We start from the raw sequence: 20602 nt of genomic DNA, 5'->3' as shown, positions 1-20602 counted from the left end.
ATTACATTCCCCTGGAATTATAAGGTTCTGTCTGCTTTCTAAATGATTTTGAGATATTGAGCTTAAAAGATTTTGCATTACAAATACAGTAGTAAACAATATGTAAGTAACATTTTCTTTTCATACATCAACATGACAGAGACCATAAATGTACTCTAAATGTAAATCAACAAAATTCTCTTAAATTTGCAAATTGGGGTAAAATAATACGGTAAATGCAGAGAGAACCTTCTAACTCTAAAAAGTCATTTTGCACTTGGAATTATAAGGTTCTATGTGGCAGATTATTAATTGGAGTACTACTTTTTTTAACAAATACAATCAGTCAGCTTATTAATTTCATTTAAAAAGAAATTAGTGTAACAATATGCACTGTAAAAAGTGCTACACTCACAAAGTTGGTTCTATCTACTTTAAATAATTGCAATCTAGTTAATTTTATTTGTTTTATGCCAAAAAAATTAAATTTGCTTCCTCTTTACTTAAAATATATCAGTTTTTATATAACTGTATATTTTGAATAAAACTAATGCAATTTATTTGAGTAGATTTTTGTACGTGGTTATTGTGTAGAATAAATGTTATAAAAGTGAGTTGACACAGACAATTTATTAGAGCAGCTGTCGATGTGGGCAGGTGTTCATAAAACGTGATTTTAATAGTTTGGCGTGACTCCTTTTTCATTGCCCGGGATTTAGCAGGCAGACGCAGCTTCTGCAATGGTCGACATTAATTGCTCCCAGCAGCGGATCTGATTAACACGGTAAGTTGCAAATTTAGCCGAATGATAATTGTAAAGTCATGCAAAACTGCTGTCTTCGCTAGGCAGGTGAGGTTTTAGCTTTGTAAATTGTACTGTAGCCTCAGGTATGTTAACAGTTAGACTGCTCTCACATGGAAAGCTAAGTTGGCTAACACTAACCAACGCTAGTTTATGCTAACGATTAAAAGTGATATTATTGAGAAAAAATAGTGAAAGTAGTTTTAAAACACTTAGTAGGTATAACTAACGTTGCTGAACCGATTAACAAGGTCACTGGTGGGCGGTCGGGGTGTGGGGGTTCAGTTTGCTAGCGCTAACTTAGCTAAAGTTAGCTCACCTAAGTTATAGCAGCACATTAAGGATGGATATTAAATGCAGAAACGTATGCAACAGTTAAGTAGTGTGTGTTTAACGTAAGAGAAAGTATAACTTAAAGTTTGTGTTTTAGAGATTTAGTCCATAAGTTTTTTAATGCTGCATAGTGAATAAATTACAGATTTACAATTTATTTTAACTTAAATTACATTTACTACTGATGTTTACAGAACCATTTAAATTGTATGCACCTCATTCTAAAATGCATGTTCTTGGTCTTTAGATACCAAAGTGATTTTGTTACCTGTGGATCTTCAAACTTCACATCCAGGTAAGAAAAACATTAGATACAACTACAGCTATAATTATTTGCAGGCAAGTAAAACATTGGTAAAATTGCAAACAATAGTGGGCTCCATAGAATTAACTTACATTTGATATCTGAAGATTTTTTTATGTGTGCAACAGTAAAAACAGTATAAAAATATCCTAATGCAGTTTCTTATTATCTGTCAGTCTTTCAATAAAGCTAACTAATAACACTGAATCACTGAACTGTCATTTGCCAGTGACATTAAATTTGAAGAAAAAGTAAATTAAATGTAGCTTTAGCAAAAATTTAATGTAAACCTTAATGTAATGTGTAAAATGGCAATGTATTTATTTATTTATTTAATAAAATTTGTATTATGACGTGCAAAGTTTGGTGCAAAATGAATATGACAATTAAATTATAGAACTTGTATTCTATAATTTTCATATAGCCATTTTCAAACAGTTTTAATATCTAAATTAAATACACATTCTTATGCTTTATAAGTTGCCAAAATAAACAAAAAATGTAATACCTAAATTTTAACAATTCTTTGATTGACAGGAAAACACAATGACATGCACTGTTACACTGAGTAAAATCACAGTTTTCTTTAAAATTTGATAACTAAAAACACCTGGAATAATGTAATTACACAACCTCTATAACCTTTTTTATTTTTTAAATAGAAGTTAGGTCATTTTAACTAAGGTAATTTTTAACTGATAAACTAAGGTGTTTCATCCATGCATCATTCTCACTGGACTTTTGTAACTTTACTTGTAGTTATTTCCTATTCAGTATTTAGCTATTTAATGTTGTTTGGTAGCAACCACCTGAACTCCTGTTTCTTTTTGTCTCTACCAATAGAGTTGTGAGGAATCAGAGGTGCATGCGGCTGCCCACGGGAAAAATTTGCCATCAGCCCAACAAAGTTTGGATTATCATAGGACTGTCAGAGGTTTGCCAAACCTGTCAAATGCATGATGGCTCCTGTTTGGACTTACCGATGTCCTCGACTTCAAGTATCCATCAAAACTGTATACATTTGAGATATATTAGAGACTCTTTGTGGGACTGGACATTATGCATCCTAAATCTTTATCAAAATATGCAAATCTCCTCACTGAGTTGCCTTGGATGATTTCTCAATAGGATCTGGTATTATTAATGTTTTTATTTATGTATTGTGTATGTGTAGCCACATTAATGGCCTATTTTGTAGTCACTATTAAAAGGAACATCGATTGATATTGAATACATGTTATGGTCTTTAATCCATCTTCCCATTCTTATTTAATTGTTATTGACAGGAAAGTCTGTTTATCTGTTTTTACTAGTGTATATTGTGCTTACAATATAGAAACGAAGATTTATTTTCTGAGGTTACAGCCAGAAGTCAATTAAATTAGTTTTAAAAGACATATGCATGGTTAATTTTATTTAGATCATTAAGTTCATAATACTTAATTAAAATGAGTACAGTCAACATATAGCAATGTATAAGTAAGTTAAGTTTAACAAAAAAAGTAAGTTTATCTAAAATTAGTTGGCTCAACTTAATTTTATTGCATTTGTTTTAAGCAATGTTTTAGTGTTTAAAATACTTAAAAAAGGCTGGAAGTTGAATCAACCTAAAACGTCCGATGCAACCACTTGCCTCACTTTTTATAAGTTAGATCTAAGTAACATTTTTTACAGTGTGTGGATGTTTCAGAAAGTTACATTTTTGCTTTTTATATCATTTATTTAATGTTTTGGGATGAATATTTTTTCATGTTCAAATTAAGCATACAATGCTGTGCTAAATATTTTGTCCAGTGCATATAGTTATTTTATGTAATTAATATGGTAATTTTTTTTAATTATATGTTTTATATTAACTACTGAATTATATTTATTGATTTACATGCCCCATAAATTAAATTATTTTCCCTTTAAAGCTTAAAATCAAATTTAGAAAATTTTATGAACACTAAAATGTTTCACTGACTAAATATTTTTATTTATTTTCTTTTCGGCTTAGTGCCTTTATTAATCAGTGCCCAACTGAGTCTGGTTCCCTCAAGGTTTTTTTTTCTTCACTCCCATCAGGTGAAGTTTTTTTTTTTTTTTTTCCCTCTCCGCTGTCGCCACTGCCTCGCATGGTTCAGGATTGGTAGAGCTACGCATCAATGAATTGGCTCTTCAGTGTTTGAACTCTCAGTAATGATTAAATCACACTGAACTGAGCTAAACTGATCTGAACTGAACTTAAACACTAAAACCTGAACCACACTGTTCTAGTTACTATGACCATTTATGTGAAGCTGCTTTGACACAATCTACATTGTAAAAGCGCTATACAAATAAAGCTGAATTGAATTGAATTGAATTGAATCAGGGGCCTCCACAGCGGAATGAACCGCCAACTTATCCAGCATATGTTTTACGCGGCGAATGCCCTTCCAGCCGTAACCCAACACTGTGAAACAACCATACACTCTTGTATTTACAGACATACACTACAGCCAATTTAACTAATTTAATTCACCTGTACCGCATGTCTTGGGACCGTGGGGAAAACCTGCGCATGCACATTTCCTGCTTAATATATTACTGTTTTTAATAACTGTTTCTTTTTCAACAATGTCAAATTTAACATTTCATCTCAATGTCAAAAAATGCTTCCAAATCTCATCACATTCACACACAACTTTTTAGTTTCAGGTTTCTTCTCAATTTTGTGTGGTGCGGCATTATTTAGTCAACTCTGATTTTGTGTTTCTTTCTGGTCTTTCCAGCTGTCAACCGAAATATCCGGAGAAATGACAAAGAAAGCTGATCCTGATTGGACGTCATGCGTCCATTCGAAATACTGATCGGCTCATAAAAAGAACCTTATAGAGCCACATATATATATAGGGTTATATATATATATATATATATATATACAGTATATATGAAACTCCTGATCATATATATATATATATATATATATATATATATATATGTGTGTGTGTGTGTATATATCTCTAACTCTGGATGGCCAGTCCTCCAATGCACCTTGGTCCCACATTCATTTAAAAGGAGCGCTACCCTGTACTAAAATGGCTGCTCTATTGACGCATTCTTTCCAATAGACAACAACAACGTAGGCGACATCTAATGTAAATATCTATGTTAGATATAGATTTCGACCTTGTAAATAAATCCTTTTATTGTTTTCAAATAAATAATCTTAAAAAATAAACAATTTATAAAAACACATCCCATAACGGAAATATTTTGTCACTTAATACGAATATATGAATGACTCAGTTTTGACAAACATATCAGAAAGAACCGTATAATTCTAAGGTGATGATTTGTTAGTTAAGAAAAATAACTTGAGAAATTACTTGCTAATGCATTACACATTACACATTATACATTGGTTTTCTTAACCCAACATGTTAGTGATGCAATTTAATGTTTGAATGAATTCCTTGGGGGAAAAAAAACACAAACGATCGAAGAATATATCAATTTCTTATTCTTATTCACTTTGAGAAATCTGGCCACCCCACACAAAACGCTTATATCGAAATTATGCTCTTCATTTTCATATGAAATGCAATTGCGTAAAGTGTAAAAACTCTGGTTATCTAAAAATGTGCATGATACTGTATGTATTATCGTGCAAATGCCAATTAGTCAAGTTTTATCATTCACCATGAACACATTCTGCTCAGCAAAACCTAAGCAGTTTTTCTACCGATAAACTGATTGTATTCTGAACACATGTGGATTTCTATTAAAAAAGAAAAAGCCCCAATGAACAGTCATCCGTGTAAATGCCTCTCTAGGCAATTACAGAGGCAATCAATATTCCCAATAGCGTTTGGGACAGTAAACGGTTACAATGCGATAAAGGTTGCATTATGAGCTTTTGAAGTATCTTTCTATGCTCTGTTAGTTTAACAGATTACATTTTTCATGCTGTGAAAGTCAGTACTGCTTTGTTTTATCAATGATGTTTTTGTCATGATGCAAGCAAAATTGTCAACAAGTACCGATCCATCAAAAACAAAAACAAAAAAAAAGATTTTGGTTACAACATTTTAGTACACTCGAAAAACATTAGTCACTTGATAATGTTTGCTATATAAGCCAGGACTTAAGAGTATAGGCTGAAAGAGTTTTTCAAAGAGGTTGCGAATTAAAAAACCATCCACGTCACAGGCAATTAAACTAAATCAATACATGCGTCTCTACTAGGACTGAAGAGGAATATAAGAGCTCTCTGCTCATGAAACTTGGAACACTTTGTTATCTACTAACTATTTCCCCCACTACAGAAAGCAGCCAACATCAGTATTCATCCTATTACTATGCTCTCGACTGCAGCTCAGGTCATTATATACTGTAACAAACTGATCTGATTTCAAATAAGAAACCAAGTAAAGAATATTATAGTTTAATTAAAAGCTTGAACATGTTAGTGCCTTTAAGTTACATAGGACAGATGAGGAATTCTCCACACTATTTAAATGCATGCTAACATGCTTCCAGACGTATTGATGGCAGTTGTCAGACGAACATTTGAGAGAAACAGGGAAAGAGTAAGGTGCAGTAGAGAGAGACCAGTGCTGAGACAAGCTGTCAAACAGTTCAACACCACAAGCTGAAAGCTGAGACAGGACGGCACATTTTGGGCCAGAATAATGAGCTGCTGTATGCCCTCAACACACGCAAAACATTCATGTATAGCCTACTATAAAGATGACTTTTCTATTTCAAAATCTGGATTTAAAGTCATAATGGATAAATATACAAGACAACACATGCTGTAAAATATGACTTTTTGCGGGAAAATAAAAGAAATACTGCACTTTCAAGGGCAGTGCTAGGAGGGCCTTTATTGTCAGTTTTCACGCCTGTTAATTTTCATGCCTTTCACTTGAAATCATTCGGGGCTCCACTGCAGTTCTGCTCTACAAATTAGATTTAGGTTTGCAAGCCACTTTTTAACTATTTGTATAACCTCTAGTAATTCAGCCTCAAACTGAGCTTTTGTTGATTGAAAATAACACTGACTAAGAACATGGAAAAAACTTGTTGACCTTGGCTCATCCAGATGCAATATCTATCAATTTCATATTCCAGTCATAACTCTGAAAACAGACCAATACTTTTTGGCGAAGCTATGGCAACATTATTTTTTCTCAAAAGCATCTACTTCAGCAGTGAAAATAGACAGCTTTTGGACAAAAATTAAACCCACAAAGACAATATGTTTAAGCAAAAAAATTACTGTTTTAGCATTTTGAGGTCTTTGTCAAAAGAAACAGTTTTCTTTAATGTCTAAATATGAGCATGCAAAATTGGTGTCCTTCACTAAAATAACAACAAACTAATCTTAAATTTGCAAATTATATTGTTTAAAATGCAACAATATAAAGAGCTGAAAGCAGCTTACCTTAAAATTCCACAAAAAACACCATCAGTTTAACCTACTGTTAACACTTTTTGAAGAGATTTTTGGTTGAATCATTCTAGATCAGGAGTAACCAGTGGTGTAAAGTAACAAATTACAAATACTGAAAATACAGTAATGTAGTTTTTTCTCAGAAATTGTAATTTACTAAGAAATTTTAAAAATGTGTACTTTCACTTTCCCTTGAGTACATTTTTAGTGCAGTTTCTGTACTTTTACTCCACTACTTTATTTCTTCTTGCCTATGGGGATTAGAAAAATCAGTCCTGTGATTCCTGTCCAACTGAATCGCACATAGAAGGTAAATTGCATCATACCGATCTAACCCAAGACATGAGTGATTTATAATTGGAGCAAACTGTTAGGAATTATTAAAAGTGTCCAAAAAGATGCCCAAAATTGTCACAAGCAATGACCCAGAGACTGTTTAGATCAGGGGTGTCCAAACTCGGTCCTGGAGGGCCAGTGTCCTGCAGATTTTAGCTCCAACTTGTCTCAACAAACCTGCAAAGATGTTTCTAGAAAGCCTAGCAAGAGCTTGATTAGCTAGCCCAGGTGTGTCAGATTGGGGTTGTAAATAAACCTTGCAGGACACTGGCCCTCCATGACTGAGTTTGGACATACCTGGTTTAGATGCATGTCACTGATGAGAATGAGAAAATGACGCATGTTTACTGTATGATGACTGAAACGGCCTTAAACAACCAGCAGGCATAAGACGTCAACATGATGTCAAATTGACGTTGTACCCCAACTTTGTGGCGACGTTGCATTTTGTTAGGGAATTAAAATCGGGTTGATGTCAGAACTCAACGTCAGGTCGATGTCAATGTCCAACCTAAAATCAACCAGAAATCAATGTCTTATGGTGTTACAGCTTGGCGTTGTGTGGACATTACCACTATGACGTCTATCAGATGTTGGATTTTGGTTGACATACCTGACAAATAAATGTCAGTATTTGATGTCAAAATGACGTTAGTTTAAAATGTTGGCTCGACCTTGGATGTTGGTCACTTTCTATCACAACTTAAAATCAACCAAATATCAATGTAATTAGACGTCGTCATTTGACATCAAAGTAATGTTGTCCTTAGACGCTGGCTAGACATTGAATTTTGGTTACCTGACATCACAACCTAAATCTAACCTAATATTAACGTCTTATGACGTTGTGTGCCTGCTAGGCAATAACTAAATGCACTACAGAATATTACGTTTACACACATCCACAAATTGCAAGTAAATGCATCAGCTTTTTACAGCGTACTACTCACTACTCGAGTACTTTTGAAAGGTCTATATTTTACTCCTACTTGGAGTAATAGTTACAACAGATACTTTTACTCTAATTGCACTCCATCTTTAAGCAAGTATATGGTACTTTTATTTAGGTATGATTTTTCTGTACTCTTTCTACCACTGGGGGTTACCAACCCAAACATACTACTTCCTCCTTAACAGACTGTTATGTTGATTAGTTACGTCCCCTGTCAATCATCTGAACACATCATCCACATTTCTTTCATATTTAATTACTAACCCCTTATTGGAGAAGCAGCAGCAAGATAATCTGCCATCCGCCAGTCTTTTATGCAGAGAAATCTCCTCAGGTTTTTGGGTAATTATGCATTCAGAGGTTAATGTCCAAACATATATTGATATGAAAATATAACACTGAACATTTTCCAGTTGGTTAGATATTAATTAACAGTCATTCAAACAACTTTACTGAAGCCTCTCTACTTGGTGGTTGGTCTTGCGCTAACGTCATGTTTGTAGTTTGTTTACACTTTTTATCCGAACTTGTAGTCCAACGTGCAATGAATCGTGGGCAATATTAGCAGTATGGATGCTTCTACACTTCAAGTTTTTACCAGCAATAGTACACCATCCAGGAACCTTTGGCATACACTCTTTTCAACATACTATAGTTTGAGACATACTAAATCTATTTTCAAATACTATTTAGGATGGGTAGTGTATTGGGACGCAGCTTGCAGAATTCAGCTGATGAAACACACCTGAACCAATTAATTATGACCTGAAGCAGCACTTAATAATTACAGACAGGTGTGTTTGGTCAGGGCTGCGACTGACATCTGCAGGAAGGAGGCTCTCCAGGAACAGGGTAGGTGACCCCAGTTCTAGATCATTAAATAATTCACACCTGTATGCAGCGCCAGCTGAACAATGGAAAGCAGAGATGGACATATGTTTTACCTATACCTCATTTTAAAATACAGGCATTAAAACAGATGTTTTAAATGTGTTCTATTATGTACCATGTGATGTCTTACTGAAATGAACCATGGTTTTATTACATTTACAGTAACTACGTTTTATGCTGTTTTGTTTGATGTCGGAGACTTTAATTTACTATATCGTTTCTGTATAAATTCGATTGGATAAATATGATGAGTTAACCCAAGCTGTTAACACTGATCATATCTTTGACATTCAAATCATCATTTTGGATTCCTAACTGATGCCATATTGACATTAATGATTTATAGTGCAGTATTAATGTTTAAAGCTTAAATTGCATCGCTTTCCTAACTGAGGTCCTCTGATGTGTGTGTTGCCTTTGGCTCTATGCATGTGGGCTGCTACATCAACCTATGGTTGGTGGCCTAATGATTTCCTGGAACTAAAAGAAGCTGATAGAAAAGATAGTGGAGGCATTGAATGAACAACTGTTTTCCACACCCTCACTTTAATACTCACAACTGAGGTGCAATGGGCCCCTGTCTGCAAGGCTTTACAGTGGTCACTCACATAAGCCATAGTATTGCTTTCAATACTGTGCATGGGATACAAAATACAATTTAAATTAGCATTTTAAATTATGTTTGATGCATAAAATACATACATATTTTATTAAGTTGTTTTTTTATTATTTTTGGTGGACAATGTGTGCAGACAGTGTGATTTACATATTTGACCTGTTTTTTTATCAATGTTTGATGTCAATTGCAGGTATTTTCAACATCATAGGCTACATCAGTTTTATAAACGCCATAAACTATGGTTACTGTAGCAAAACTACAGTTAATTTGTAGACTCTATGATTTAACTATACAACCATGATTGAATTTTTATAGTTTTTCATTATTGTTAGGTTTTTAAGGGATATGCTGGATACAAAACGATTTAAATTCATACCGACCATAAAAAAAAAACACTTATTCAGCGAGCACACACTAAACGAGTTACCGACAAATAAAAAAAAAAGATGAAAGCTTACGGTGAAGCTGAAAGAGTTTCATTCACAGTGGCCCCTTGTATCTAAGCGCGTTAGAGCGCGCGCACAGAGTGGGCGAGTGACTTTGGCTGAAGGGACAAGCATCAGGCGCTCGCGCATTCGTGGATCAGACCTCACCGAGGACACAGACGAGCAAACCCTTCTTGGATTTCTGTCTTTCATCTCGAGCTTTCGCAAATTAATTGCAATCATCGTCTCTAGTAAATGAGCGCATTATTAGTCGTTCTGTAATGGAGAATTTATCTTTCTCGTGTGCTTTCTCATTTACTTAAGAACGTGTTATTTTCTTAGAAATCTCCCTAAAGGATCAAATTAACAACTAAAATTGACTGAAATGTTAGAAATTGGAATGCTTCAACATATTCTGATTTGTGCAACTCGAGACCGTTCGACTACCTGTAGGATTGCATCAAGAGCGTGAGGGAGGCGGTGATGCCCGGGAGGTAATGCGCATTAGTATAACGTGACACATTTCGGTTTTTTTTTTCACTCGATCGGTGAAACATCGTGTACATTTAAAAACGATGAACACAAGCTAATGGAACCACCGTAATCTCAAGGAGAGCTGACAGGACGTTGTTTTTGAGGGATGCTCTGCGTTTATCCTTCAAAGCCAGTTGAAGATGAACAGAACGCGGGGGCATTTCCAGCAGCATACGCGTACCTGTGCCACACAAGCTCCATCTGAATGGCAATACTTGAATGTGCGATTTGGTGATATCTCAAGGCAATAGTTTTCGCACCTGATGCAAGGCAATCCGCAATCGATCGAATGAATGATCATTACCGCATGAGTGTGCAGAGTGACTAATCGCATCTGGACCACAGTAATCAGGATGGAGACACGCGTTTTGATGGCTGGCTTCGGGCTTTCAGAGAGCGCTCTGTAGTAAAGTTGCAGTGGCCGGACTACAGGTGCTTTATGAAGATCAGGATAAAAGCGTCGGTTTGCCTTCGCAGAGATGCCAGTGCGTGCTGTGACTTCCAGGTTCATGTACAGGGGACTTTGCTCAATTCCAGATATCCTTTCCTACAGGGCTCCCGTCAGCCTCCCCGAGGATGAAGTGGAGGGTGAGTGATATTTCATTTTGAGTTGAAGAGAGACGTTATCTTGGCGATAGCGCTGCCAGTACTTTGTGAATGTGGGATTTCAGCACCATGGAGAGCGCCCTGCGGCAGCTTCTACTGTCCACATTCAATAAAGTGCTAGTTTTTTCACCCATGTACACACGCATTGTTAGAGTCATGACAAACGTATTACATATAGTTACAACAAAGCTAGCAATATGATAGGTGAATGATGGCTTTTAAGCCTAAAACATACATACAGACGAAAATGTATGTAGTATTTTAACACTTATTACAGTCAATGCCTCTTTCGACAAATGCACATTTAAACAAATTGATTGCCAGTTTATTAGATGCACGCATAATTTGACATATAATTTAACTATTTAAACCTTTAAACTGGTATTTTTTTCCATCCAAGTGTCCTTAGATAAATCAATGTGCAAGAACATGTACTTATTGTTCTTTTCTTTTTCATTTTATTCACAATGTTTCTCTGCACAGGCTTCCAATATGTGCACACATGTGATACAGAGATCTAGCTGACACTCATTCAGGTTTTCAAAGACATAGGCCTGCCTTTTGATGTTTCCTTAATTACAGTGTTCAGCATATATGAGTAAACCCCTCAGAAATACAATACAATATTAAATTTGTGCATATACATTCGATCAGTAAGTACTGAAGCCAAATCTAGAGCTTATCTAACACAAAACCTTACGATAAAGGTCCAAAAACTAGTATAGCCAAATTTATGTAATAGAAAAATATTAAATACGAATTTAAACAAAAGGAGGAAAAATCAAGAGAAGCAAAAAAAATTAGTTGAAATTTTGCAGTTTGTAATTTTTTGTGCAATATTTTGCTTAAATTTAATTGCATTATTTTTTGATTTCTACAGATGTTTGGTGACTAAAATATTATTTTAATAAATATATCTGTTTAACAAATCGGTTTTGTTTGAACACATAAAAATACATTGTCTACATTCACTGAAAAATGGATACAAATCAAAATGGTGTGTACTCAATTATGCTGAGCACTGTATAGTGATGTGGGCAATTAATTGATTGCATTTTAACATTGTAAAGTCACATCAGAATTTTAAATATAATATAATGTCTATGCTTTAGCTATTATTATGATATTGTGTCATTTGGCCATAGGATTTATGTTGAGCCATGATAGATCAAAAAGAGATACCCAAAAATAATGGACTGTTTTTATCAATATGATTATTTTGTTTATATTATATTATATTTTTGTTGTTTTACCTGTATTTAAAAATCTGCTCTACATCATGATGTGTTTCAGGTTAAAGGAAGTATCTGTAAAATTATTGAATTTTGTCCTGGTTAAATTTTATTAGTCAGTTTTCTGTCTTTTTTTTTATTTTTTATAAATGATAATAATTAAGTATGCTATTGTTCTAATAAATTAAAGTTAACCGACTCTCACAAATAATAACATGCAATTTGCATCACATTCATCACATCCACCACGATGAAGTAACAGGAAATGATAACACAGCTTAGTGAATTAAAATATGTTCAGAATTTCCTTGTCATAACCATTAATAGCAGCTATCAATAATGTGTGGTTTGACTGTCTCCTGATATTTAAAAGGCAATGAATCAAAGCACTTATTTATTCTAATTTGCTTTCCTCCAATTAATCTGGAGGAAGTACTAAAGTGGTCTGGTTTTTCAATCAGGCTACAACAATATCCGAAAGTTTGAATGGTTATATTGTGACATGTCAATGTACATGGCTCGTCTGCAGAGATCCGTGAAGCCTTTAAGGTGTTTGACCGTGATGGGAACGGATTCATCTCCAAACAGGAGCTAGGAGTGGCCATGCGGTCTCTTGGCTACATGCCAAATGAAGTGGAGCTGGAGGTGATCATTCAAAGACTGGACATGGACGGTATATCAGCCCTCACAAAAATGACACCATTTAAACACACAAGCACATAACATGCATTGATCTACTGTGTGATATTCCGTAATTTGCCTTATTTTGATTAGATCAAAGATGTTTTTTGCAGGAACATTTATCAGAGAGGTACAGTGCAATAACAAATTTGATAAAAAACAACTGCAACAGCAAAACAATTCAATATGGTAATGGCTATTGTGAATCACTGAACAAAAGACTGATGTTTCTGATAAGGATTCAGAAGATTAGAGTGTGTCAGTTCTGCTGGATCAGCGTGAGATTAAATCTCACAGAATAGAAAAAAAGGTTAGAGTAAAGCTGGCCTGTGTTTTTGTACCTTTTCATTTTGCAGGTGACGGTCAGGTTGACTTTGAAGAGTTTGTAGCGCTCCTCGGACCAAAGCTGTCTTCAGCTGGTATGCCAGACCGCTTCCACGGAGCTGAATTTGACTCCATATTCTGGAAGGTGTGGAGGTTTCCCTTGAAATGATCTCAATTATTTGGCCTTATGGTCTCTGTGATTAGTTCTGTCTGGCTTGGGCTTTACTTTGTCCCATTGTTCTGCGACTCTCTGCGATTACTGGTGGAAAAGGAGATTATTCATACATTATTCACACTCTGCAATTAACTTGCTGACATTTCTTTGGTGGTAATAGCATTGAATTAAAATTAATGTCGAAAGCGGCGCTTCAGTCCATTAGAAGGCAATATTCTCTTAAATGTGCTATTTAGTATAACTCATCTGTGCATTAGCCGCTGATCATTTATAGCAGTTATATCATCATCTGAGGGAACATTTGGCATTTTGAACATTGTTCCTTTTAACTAAAAGATCAATTTTACTCTCCTTTCTCTTTTTGGGATTAGTGTGACATGCAAAAGCTAACTGTGGACGAGCTGAAGAGACTCCTGTATGAGACCTTCTGTGACCATTTGACTATGAAAGACATCGAGAACATCATCATGACTGAGGAGAGTCACTTAAACAGCCCGGAGTGCCAAGTAGATATTGACAGTAAGTCTTTTTTTACACCAACAATTCTCTATAGTGAAACAACAAAGCATGATAACAACAAACATGATACAGTGACCTTGGCTGTTTGTCTCCATCATATTCGTGGCCCGCGTGTGAGCCCACGCATCCGTTTCATTATGAAGTGTCTGAGCATTATCGTGTCAATCAAAATTGTCTGTCAACTCCATTAAAAACGCAAGGCACAGAGGCCATCGCTGCAGTGTAGGAAACGGCCTATTTTTAGCTGAAACATATTCTGTTGATAGTCCCGGGGAAATAAAGGAGCTCATGAATCTGTTTGAAGCAGGACAGTGGGGAGTGCATCTGCAATACTGATGAGCACTTCAACACCTCGTACTCTTTGGTAGAAAATATCTTTTTAATAAATACCAGCTGCTGGCATGTTTTTATTCCTTTCAAAAGCTTTTATACATATTGTATCTAGTTAAACTGCGGGGAAAACGCTTCTTTGAAGAGAAATTTGAGAACATCTTTCCCAAAAAAAGAAAAAGAAAATGCTGTTGTTCTGCCAGCAATTTAGAAAATAGTACAGTACAATTCCAAGTGTAATTACATAAACTAAAAATTAATTGCTTACAACAGTTTAAAAAGACAGTTTTCCATAAGATTCTAATTTACCCACCATTTACTATACCTCAAGTGGTTATAACTCTTCAAGAGTGTCCTCTGATGAACAAAAAAGAAGATATTTTGATGAAAGACGAAAAAAAAAAGAGTAACTATCAACTTCCACAGTGGAAAAAAAACAAAATCTATTGAAGTCAATGGTTACAGGCTTCCAGCCTTCTTCAAAATATAATCTTTAGTGTTCAACAGATACTCATAAAAGTTTGAAACAAGTGAATGGTGAGTAATTTTCATTATTTTTGGGTGAACTATCCCTTTAATAAAATAAGTTTTAACTTACATTTTAACTACAATTTTGACTGTTTTCTGTATCTGGTGATAATATTCTCATGAAGGCAGTCACTTGTTTAGTTATAGATTCATTTAAACTGATTGATAATTTAATATTGATTAATAGAGTGTTTGTTTTCTTGTTGACTGAATCAGTGCTTCTGAGAGAATCAGTTGAATGAATAATTCATTGACGCACTCATAAACACAGTCACTTGAAGCTGTGTAACATAGAAAGGGCCGCTGAAACAAAATGTACAGACTGGAGTACACAAAAAGAGAGAGGGAGAGTCATACAAACACTAAAAAGAGGAAAGTTGCCTGACCAATCAGATTTAAAACTGAAATTAGTTGTTACATAAATCAACACAGGCTCATTGGAATATGTGCTTCAGCCTTGATATTTGTGAATAGGCATGGGCTGGATTACATAAGATTCTGAAGGTATGATAACCTTCGATAAAAACATTGTTGCATGGTTTTACGGTATTGTGATTACTGCTCCAAAATATATTCTTTTTAAATGTCTGGATAAAGAACAACTTTTTTCCCCTTTAAAACACAATAGAAGTTATATTTCAAAAAACGTTTATAATAATTTGGAGCAGTAAACACATCAGGCTAAATCATTTAAATGAATCATTAACTTCTGCTGTCTTCATTAGGTTCCAAAACACAGACTCTTACAATTTAAAACAGCATCTTTGATATCTTTTCTGCTGAAGATACTGTTGTCCTGAAAATTTTTTTTTTTTAAATCCTACACATACCTTAGGAATGGTATTACAGAAAATGTTGGCGGTTTTAAAGCCTTGACTTTGCCATACCTTGAAAAAGGTTATCGTCCCATGTCTATAAGTGAAACCACAAACATGTACTTCAACATACGTTTGACTACAGTTTCTAGATTTTAATGAATGCTGTTCCTTTTCACACTATTGATATTACCAACAAGTAAAGGATTATTTTCATGAAGTTGATTGCCCAACACCAAATAAATAGCACAACACAACTTAATGGTGTTTATGTTGAATTTGTAACTGAATAGTTTTGCCTCAACTATCTATCTGCATACTGACAACTTTTCTGGAGTGGTCAGTTTGGTACGGCCTGTATGTGGTCGCAGAGCACTTTTCTCTGATGTTTGCTTTTGAAAATACTATTGGTTGGGTTTAGAGAAGGGTTTGCAAAGTGATCTGTATGACAAGCCCTGACTTCTAGTGCAGGGGTTCTCAAACTTTTCAGCCCGCGACCCCCAAAATGACAATGCCAGTGACTCGCGACCTCCAATATTCTTTGAGGTGGTTATAAATACAGAAACATTGCATGCCATGGCACACACACACCAATAGACCCAAGTCTATTCTTTATTTAAATTTTTTTATGTATGTGAGTGCTGTTAATGGGCCATGAAAGTTTAACCTGGTGTTATTAAACCAATCTGCTGCATCTGAGCTGCATGCTGTGTCTTTAATATTATGTAATTACCACAGGGGTTGCAGACCAATAGAACTAGTTACTATAAGCTACTATAGTAACTATAAAGTATATAGTGACTATAAATTACTATTTTTTTTCTCTTCAGTAGGTTATGGATAAAATATGGTAATTCTAATGGTTTAATAAAAATAAAAGTTTTTGGAAATCACCAGGCGACCCCCCTTCATTGTCCCATGACCCCTTGGGGGGTCCCGACCCCCACTTTGAGAACCACTGTTCTAGTGGACGTTAAAAAAATTGAGGATGTAGAAAATCTCTATAAAGATGTTTATTCGGCATAGCAGTCTCAAAGTACAAGGCAGTACCCTTGGAGTCAAAATGAGCCCTGAACATTCCTAAAATCAAACCTTTTATACAGTTTTAGTTTACTGCCTTTAAATGTAAATGAAGTTGCTCCTTGGCTGTCTTCAAAGCAGTGCTCTATATTAATCCAGTTTTAACATCCTATTCTATGAGATGGACCCAATTTAGAGCAGAAGTTGAGTTGAGGCAGACTAATATTTTACAACGTGTACAAGGAGGACGTGTATCGATACATGTAACAACATGTACCCTAATTAACATATTACAAATTCACAAAAAAAGAAAAAAAGCACTCTCTAGTGAATTTGTTATCTGAAACGTACAACAAAATGTACCTAGAGCAATGCATTTTTTTTCAAACATTTTTTTTTTAACATATCGCAAAAGTGTAGACAGACATGTATTTCCAATGAGCCTGGGTTGGTATAAATGTTTGATGGACAAATTTAGCAAGATTAATAATAACCTTTTATCTTCCATTTTTTTCAACTTCTCTTCATAGAAAGTCCCATGCAACAAGTCAAGCACACCTGTGTGCGAAAGAGCTTGATTTGTGCCTTCGCCATCGCGTTCATCATCAGCGTCATGCTCATCGCAGCCAATCAGATGCTTCGAAGAGGAATGAAATGAACAGCTCTTTTTCTAATACAGCGAGTAACTGACAAGAGGAAAACAAGGTAAAATGCAAAAAAAAGTCCACTAATTTCACTAGTTTATAATGATCAGTTTTACAGAAACACCAAAGGCTGCTCTTTCGTTCTACTATAAACTCAAGGTAAAGACAGACTGTTGTTAAATGGAACAATTTAGCCCAGAGTAATATAGTTAAAAATGTGTCATGGTCATTATTGTGTAGCACTGAGTAATGATCATCATCCTATAAAATATGATATGTTTCTTGGCTCATGTGACAGAGTAGAGATCTATTATAATGTAGCACTTCATACTTAAAATATTAGATTGTATTGTATGGCTGTAATCTCCTTTATATCAATACCCTGTCAGGGTCATTCTATAACATTATGACAAAAATATTCCCCCTTTTTGTAACAACATTGAGTCACCGGATCATGTATTTTACCAAACATCGCCGGTTTGATCGATGTCTATATGGGGAAATTTGTGGATTCAGAATGAAAAGAGGGAGTAAAATGATCAACTTAGAGTCACCAAATGTTAGGCTCAGAGCAATTTAAAAAGAAAATGAATGTAAGGTACTAAACTTACCAGTACTAACTGTATTGGAAAGTAGAGTAAATTTGGTGACAATCCAAAGTGTTTCTGAATGGAACCTGTGCAATTGTCTTTTGTTTAACTTGCAAAAACAATATTTCTTCCAGTCTTGACTCTCAGGATTGTTTGTCGACAGGTCTTTTATTAATTTGTCTACTGGTTGTGTGATAAATGACTAAATATAACAGGCTATTCGTATTGTGCACACATGTAAGACTAAATGTTTTTGTCGATATCCTGCAATATAACTGTTCTAAGTGTTAATACATACAATTACATATTTGCATGAAATGTTTTTAGCATTGACAACATTGTTGTCAACGATTAACCAGTCTTTTTCTGGGATGTTGTGGTCTCGTCTTTCTATCTAATTTGTCTCCACATTATCTCTGTCAACTGGACAACTACAGGTCACGTTTAAGGCTTTTATTTCATACACATTAATGAATACAGAGCATTATTCAAAGCTATTGAAGTAGTGCACATTAATCTAAATTAATATTTCGAAGTTAACTTGATAGCTTTAGGTTGGTGGTAATGGTAACAAGCAATATTTGGCTTATGCATACTCTGAAATAAACGTATGCATCCAGCATCTATCTGTAATTTATGCATTCGTCAGTAATCTCAGTGCCTAAACAGTAAGTTGGATGGTGTTGTTCTCTGTGTGTCCAAAGTCTATATTTTTTGTGCACTTTGCCAGTAGTTAAATCACATGTGTTCTATCACAGATAACTGATATTAATAATGAGTTAACACTTCTCTTGCTTAACAATAATGAAGTTAAGTCTAAGCATATGATTATGATTGTAGTGAGACTAATATTATATTAGTTTGAAGAGGCTGCAGAGAGACATATCAATGTACAATTAAATGCTTATTTCAGATTAATATTATACATTGGATAAAGGTATTTACTTTATGTGTAATCTGCAAACTCAGATATTCTGAGTGATCCAAGAATGCAGAGCAAAATCCAAAAGCAATGACATTCCTTTTGCATTTGCATGTATTTGTATTTTTCTGACATGTTGTATTGTGCAATGTTAAAGTCAGCCTTTGTTCTCAAAATATGCAATCTATGCTTATTTGATGACAATTTACTGTGATTTAAAGTTACAGTTTCTATATATACACACACACATGCATATACGAACTGAGATACACTGGTTTCAGGACATCGGAAACATATCATGCTTTCAATTTCCAAAGCTCGAGCATGTGATCTGCTGTGCAAATTGTTTTTACACACTAATAAGGCTACTGTTATTATTTAACATGGCAATATGTTTTTCAATCAGAGTAATAAATGGGTAAAACCTATAGGATTATAAGAAATATAGTTTTATTTTTGTATTTTTCCAATATTTCTTTAATATAAGATCATCTTACTCCACATGGGAATATTACAGCACACATATTTAAATGACATCCGTTATATTTAACTACATGATGGCTGATACACGTTGGCAGTTAAAAATTAGCATACATAATTATATTAATGTAGTGACGTAACGTTAATATATACAACTGATGTATGTAACTTTATATTGCATCAATGTAGCTGTAGAAAACAACCTTGAATCTATGATGTGCCAAAATGTGCTGATGTTACATTTCAATGTGAGCAACTGAATTAAAACGGTGGTGCTTCTTCTTTGGTCTTTTTTATTGTGCGTTTTTTACAACTCATTTATCATTTTTGCATTAAAAGGTACAATATCTGAGACATTACTACACAGACAACAGAAGATTTGCATTTACATTCAGTAACCTGTATGCCAGGCCATACTCAGCATGAATTGCACAGTTAATGTACATGAGGGCTGCACGATATTGGAAAAATCTAGCTTTGAGATATTTTGTTTTCCTGCGATTATATATTGTGCTATGAATACAATTCCACCTGATAACTGGATGATGTCTATTTGGACAGAATTTATCAATTGAGATTAATTGGGATAATTTTGTGGGGAAGCGTATATCTGCATAAAATCTAATAAACAATCAAAAAGCATAGAATAAATACAAGAATACAAGAAATGTGTTGTTTTTCTCCCAGTCTCTAATGCTGAATTAATGATGATTGTTGAGTTGACCTTGTGTTCAAAATATTGTTAGTACTGTTTAGATATTTTAATGAGTCATTAACCAAACCATTGAAAAGAAACTCCAGACGCATCTGATCACGGTTACCCTGATGAAGGCAGTTGTTTGCCAAAATGCACAAGTGCAGTTTTAAGAAATAAACATGTCAAAAAAGGCTTTTAAACATTTTTTTTTCACATTTTTTGAGTGTCTTAAACTGATTTTTGCTGTTTATTTTGAAGAAAAAGATACAATTGCAATAAATAGTGTTTATCATTTTCCGAGACTAATGGTATTCAGGTGCAGTAATCAAATTATAAAAATAATAAAAAACAAATAATTTTTTATTTATAATAAAATGAAAAAAAAAAATAATTCAATAAAACTCATCAGTATTAAAGTTACAATAAGGACAGTTTTTACACT

At 34.4% G+C, this 20602-nt stretch overlaps 1 protein-coding gene and 1 long non-coding RNA gene across 2 annotated transcripts; both read left to right on the top strand.

The window, feature by feature from the left end:
• Nucleotides 1-638: 638 nt before the first annotated feature.
• Nucleotides 639-2649, top strand: LOC137495603 (uncharacterized). Its single transcript, XR_011015523.2, has 3 exons — nucleotides 639-763; nucleotides 1362-1409; nucleotides 2262-2649. It is a non-coding gene; the product is annotated as an uncharacterized lncRNA (long non-coding RNA).
• A 7562-nt stretch (nucleotides 2650-10211) lies between these two features.
• Nucleotides 10212-19745, top strand: cabp7b (calcium binding protein 7b). The gene is made up of 5 exons (XM_678793.7): nucleotides 10212-11185; nucleotides 12965-13108; nucleotides 13473-13585; nucleotides 13987-14134; nucleotides 17358-19745. Exons 1-5 carry the CDS (start codon nucleotides 11077-11079, stop codon nucleotides 17483-17485), a joined length of 642 nt encoding a protein of 213 aa, XP_683885.1. The 5' UTR covers nucleotides 10212-11076; the 3' UTR covers nucleotides 17486-19745.
• Nucleotides 19746-20602: the final 857 nt, after the last annotated feature.

Source organism: Danio rerio, chromosome 5 (genome assembly GCF_049306965.1).
Source record: "Danio rerio strain Tuebingen ecotype United States chromosome 5, GRCz12tu, whole genome shotgun sequence".
Classification (NCBI taxonomy): Eukaryota; Metazoa; Chordata; class Actinopteri; order Cypriniformes; family Danionidae; genus Danio; species Danio rerio.
The sequence above is the reverse complement of the archived record's forward strand: the minus strand, read 5'-3'. Positions and strand labels throughout refer to the sequence as shown.

Bases quoted from the DNA above. Each gene is read 5' to 3' on its own strand.
- cabp7b (XM_678793.7), top strand. From the start codon at position 11,077: ATGCCAGTGCGTGCTGTGACTTCCAGGTTCATGTACAGGGGACTTTGC. The intron at 11,186-12,964 runs GTGAGTGATATT...GCTCGTCTGCAG, and splicing joins CCCCGAGGATGAAGTGGAGG to AGATCCGTGAAGCCTTTAAG. The intron at 13,109-13,472 runs GTATATCAGCCC...TTCATTTTGCAG, and splicing joins TCAAAGACTGGACATGGACG to GTGACGGTCAGGTTGACTTT.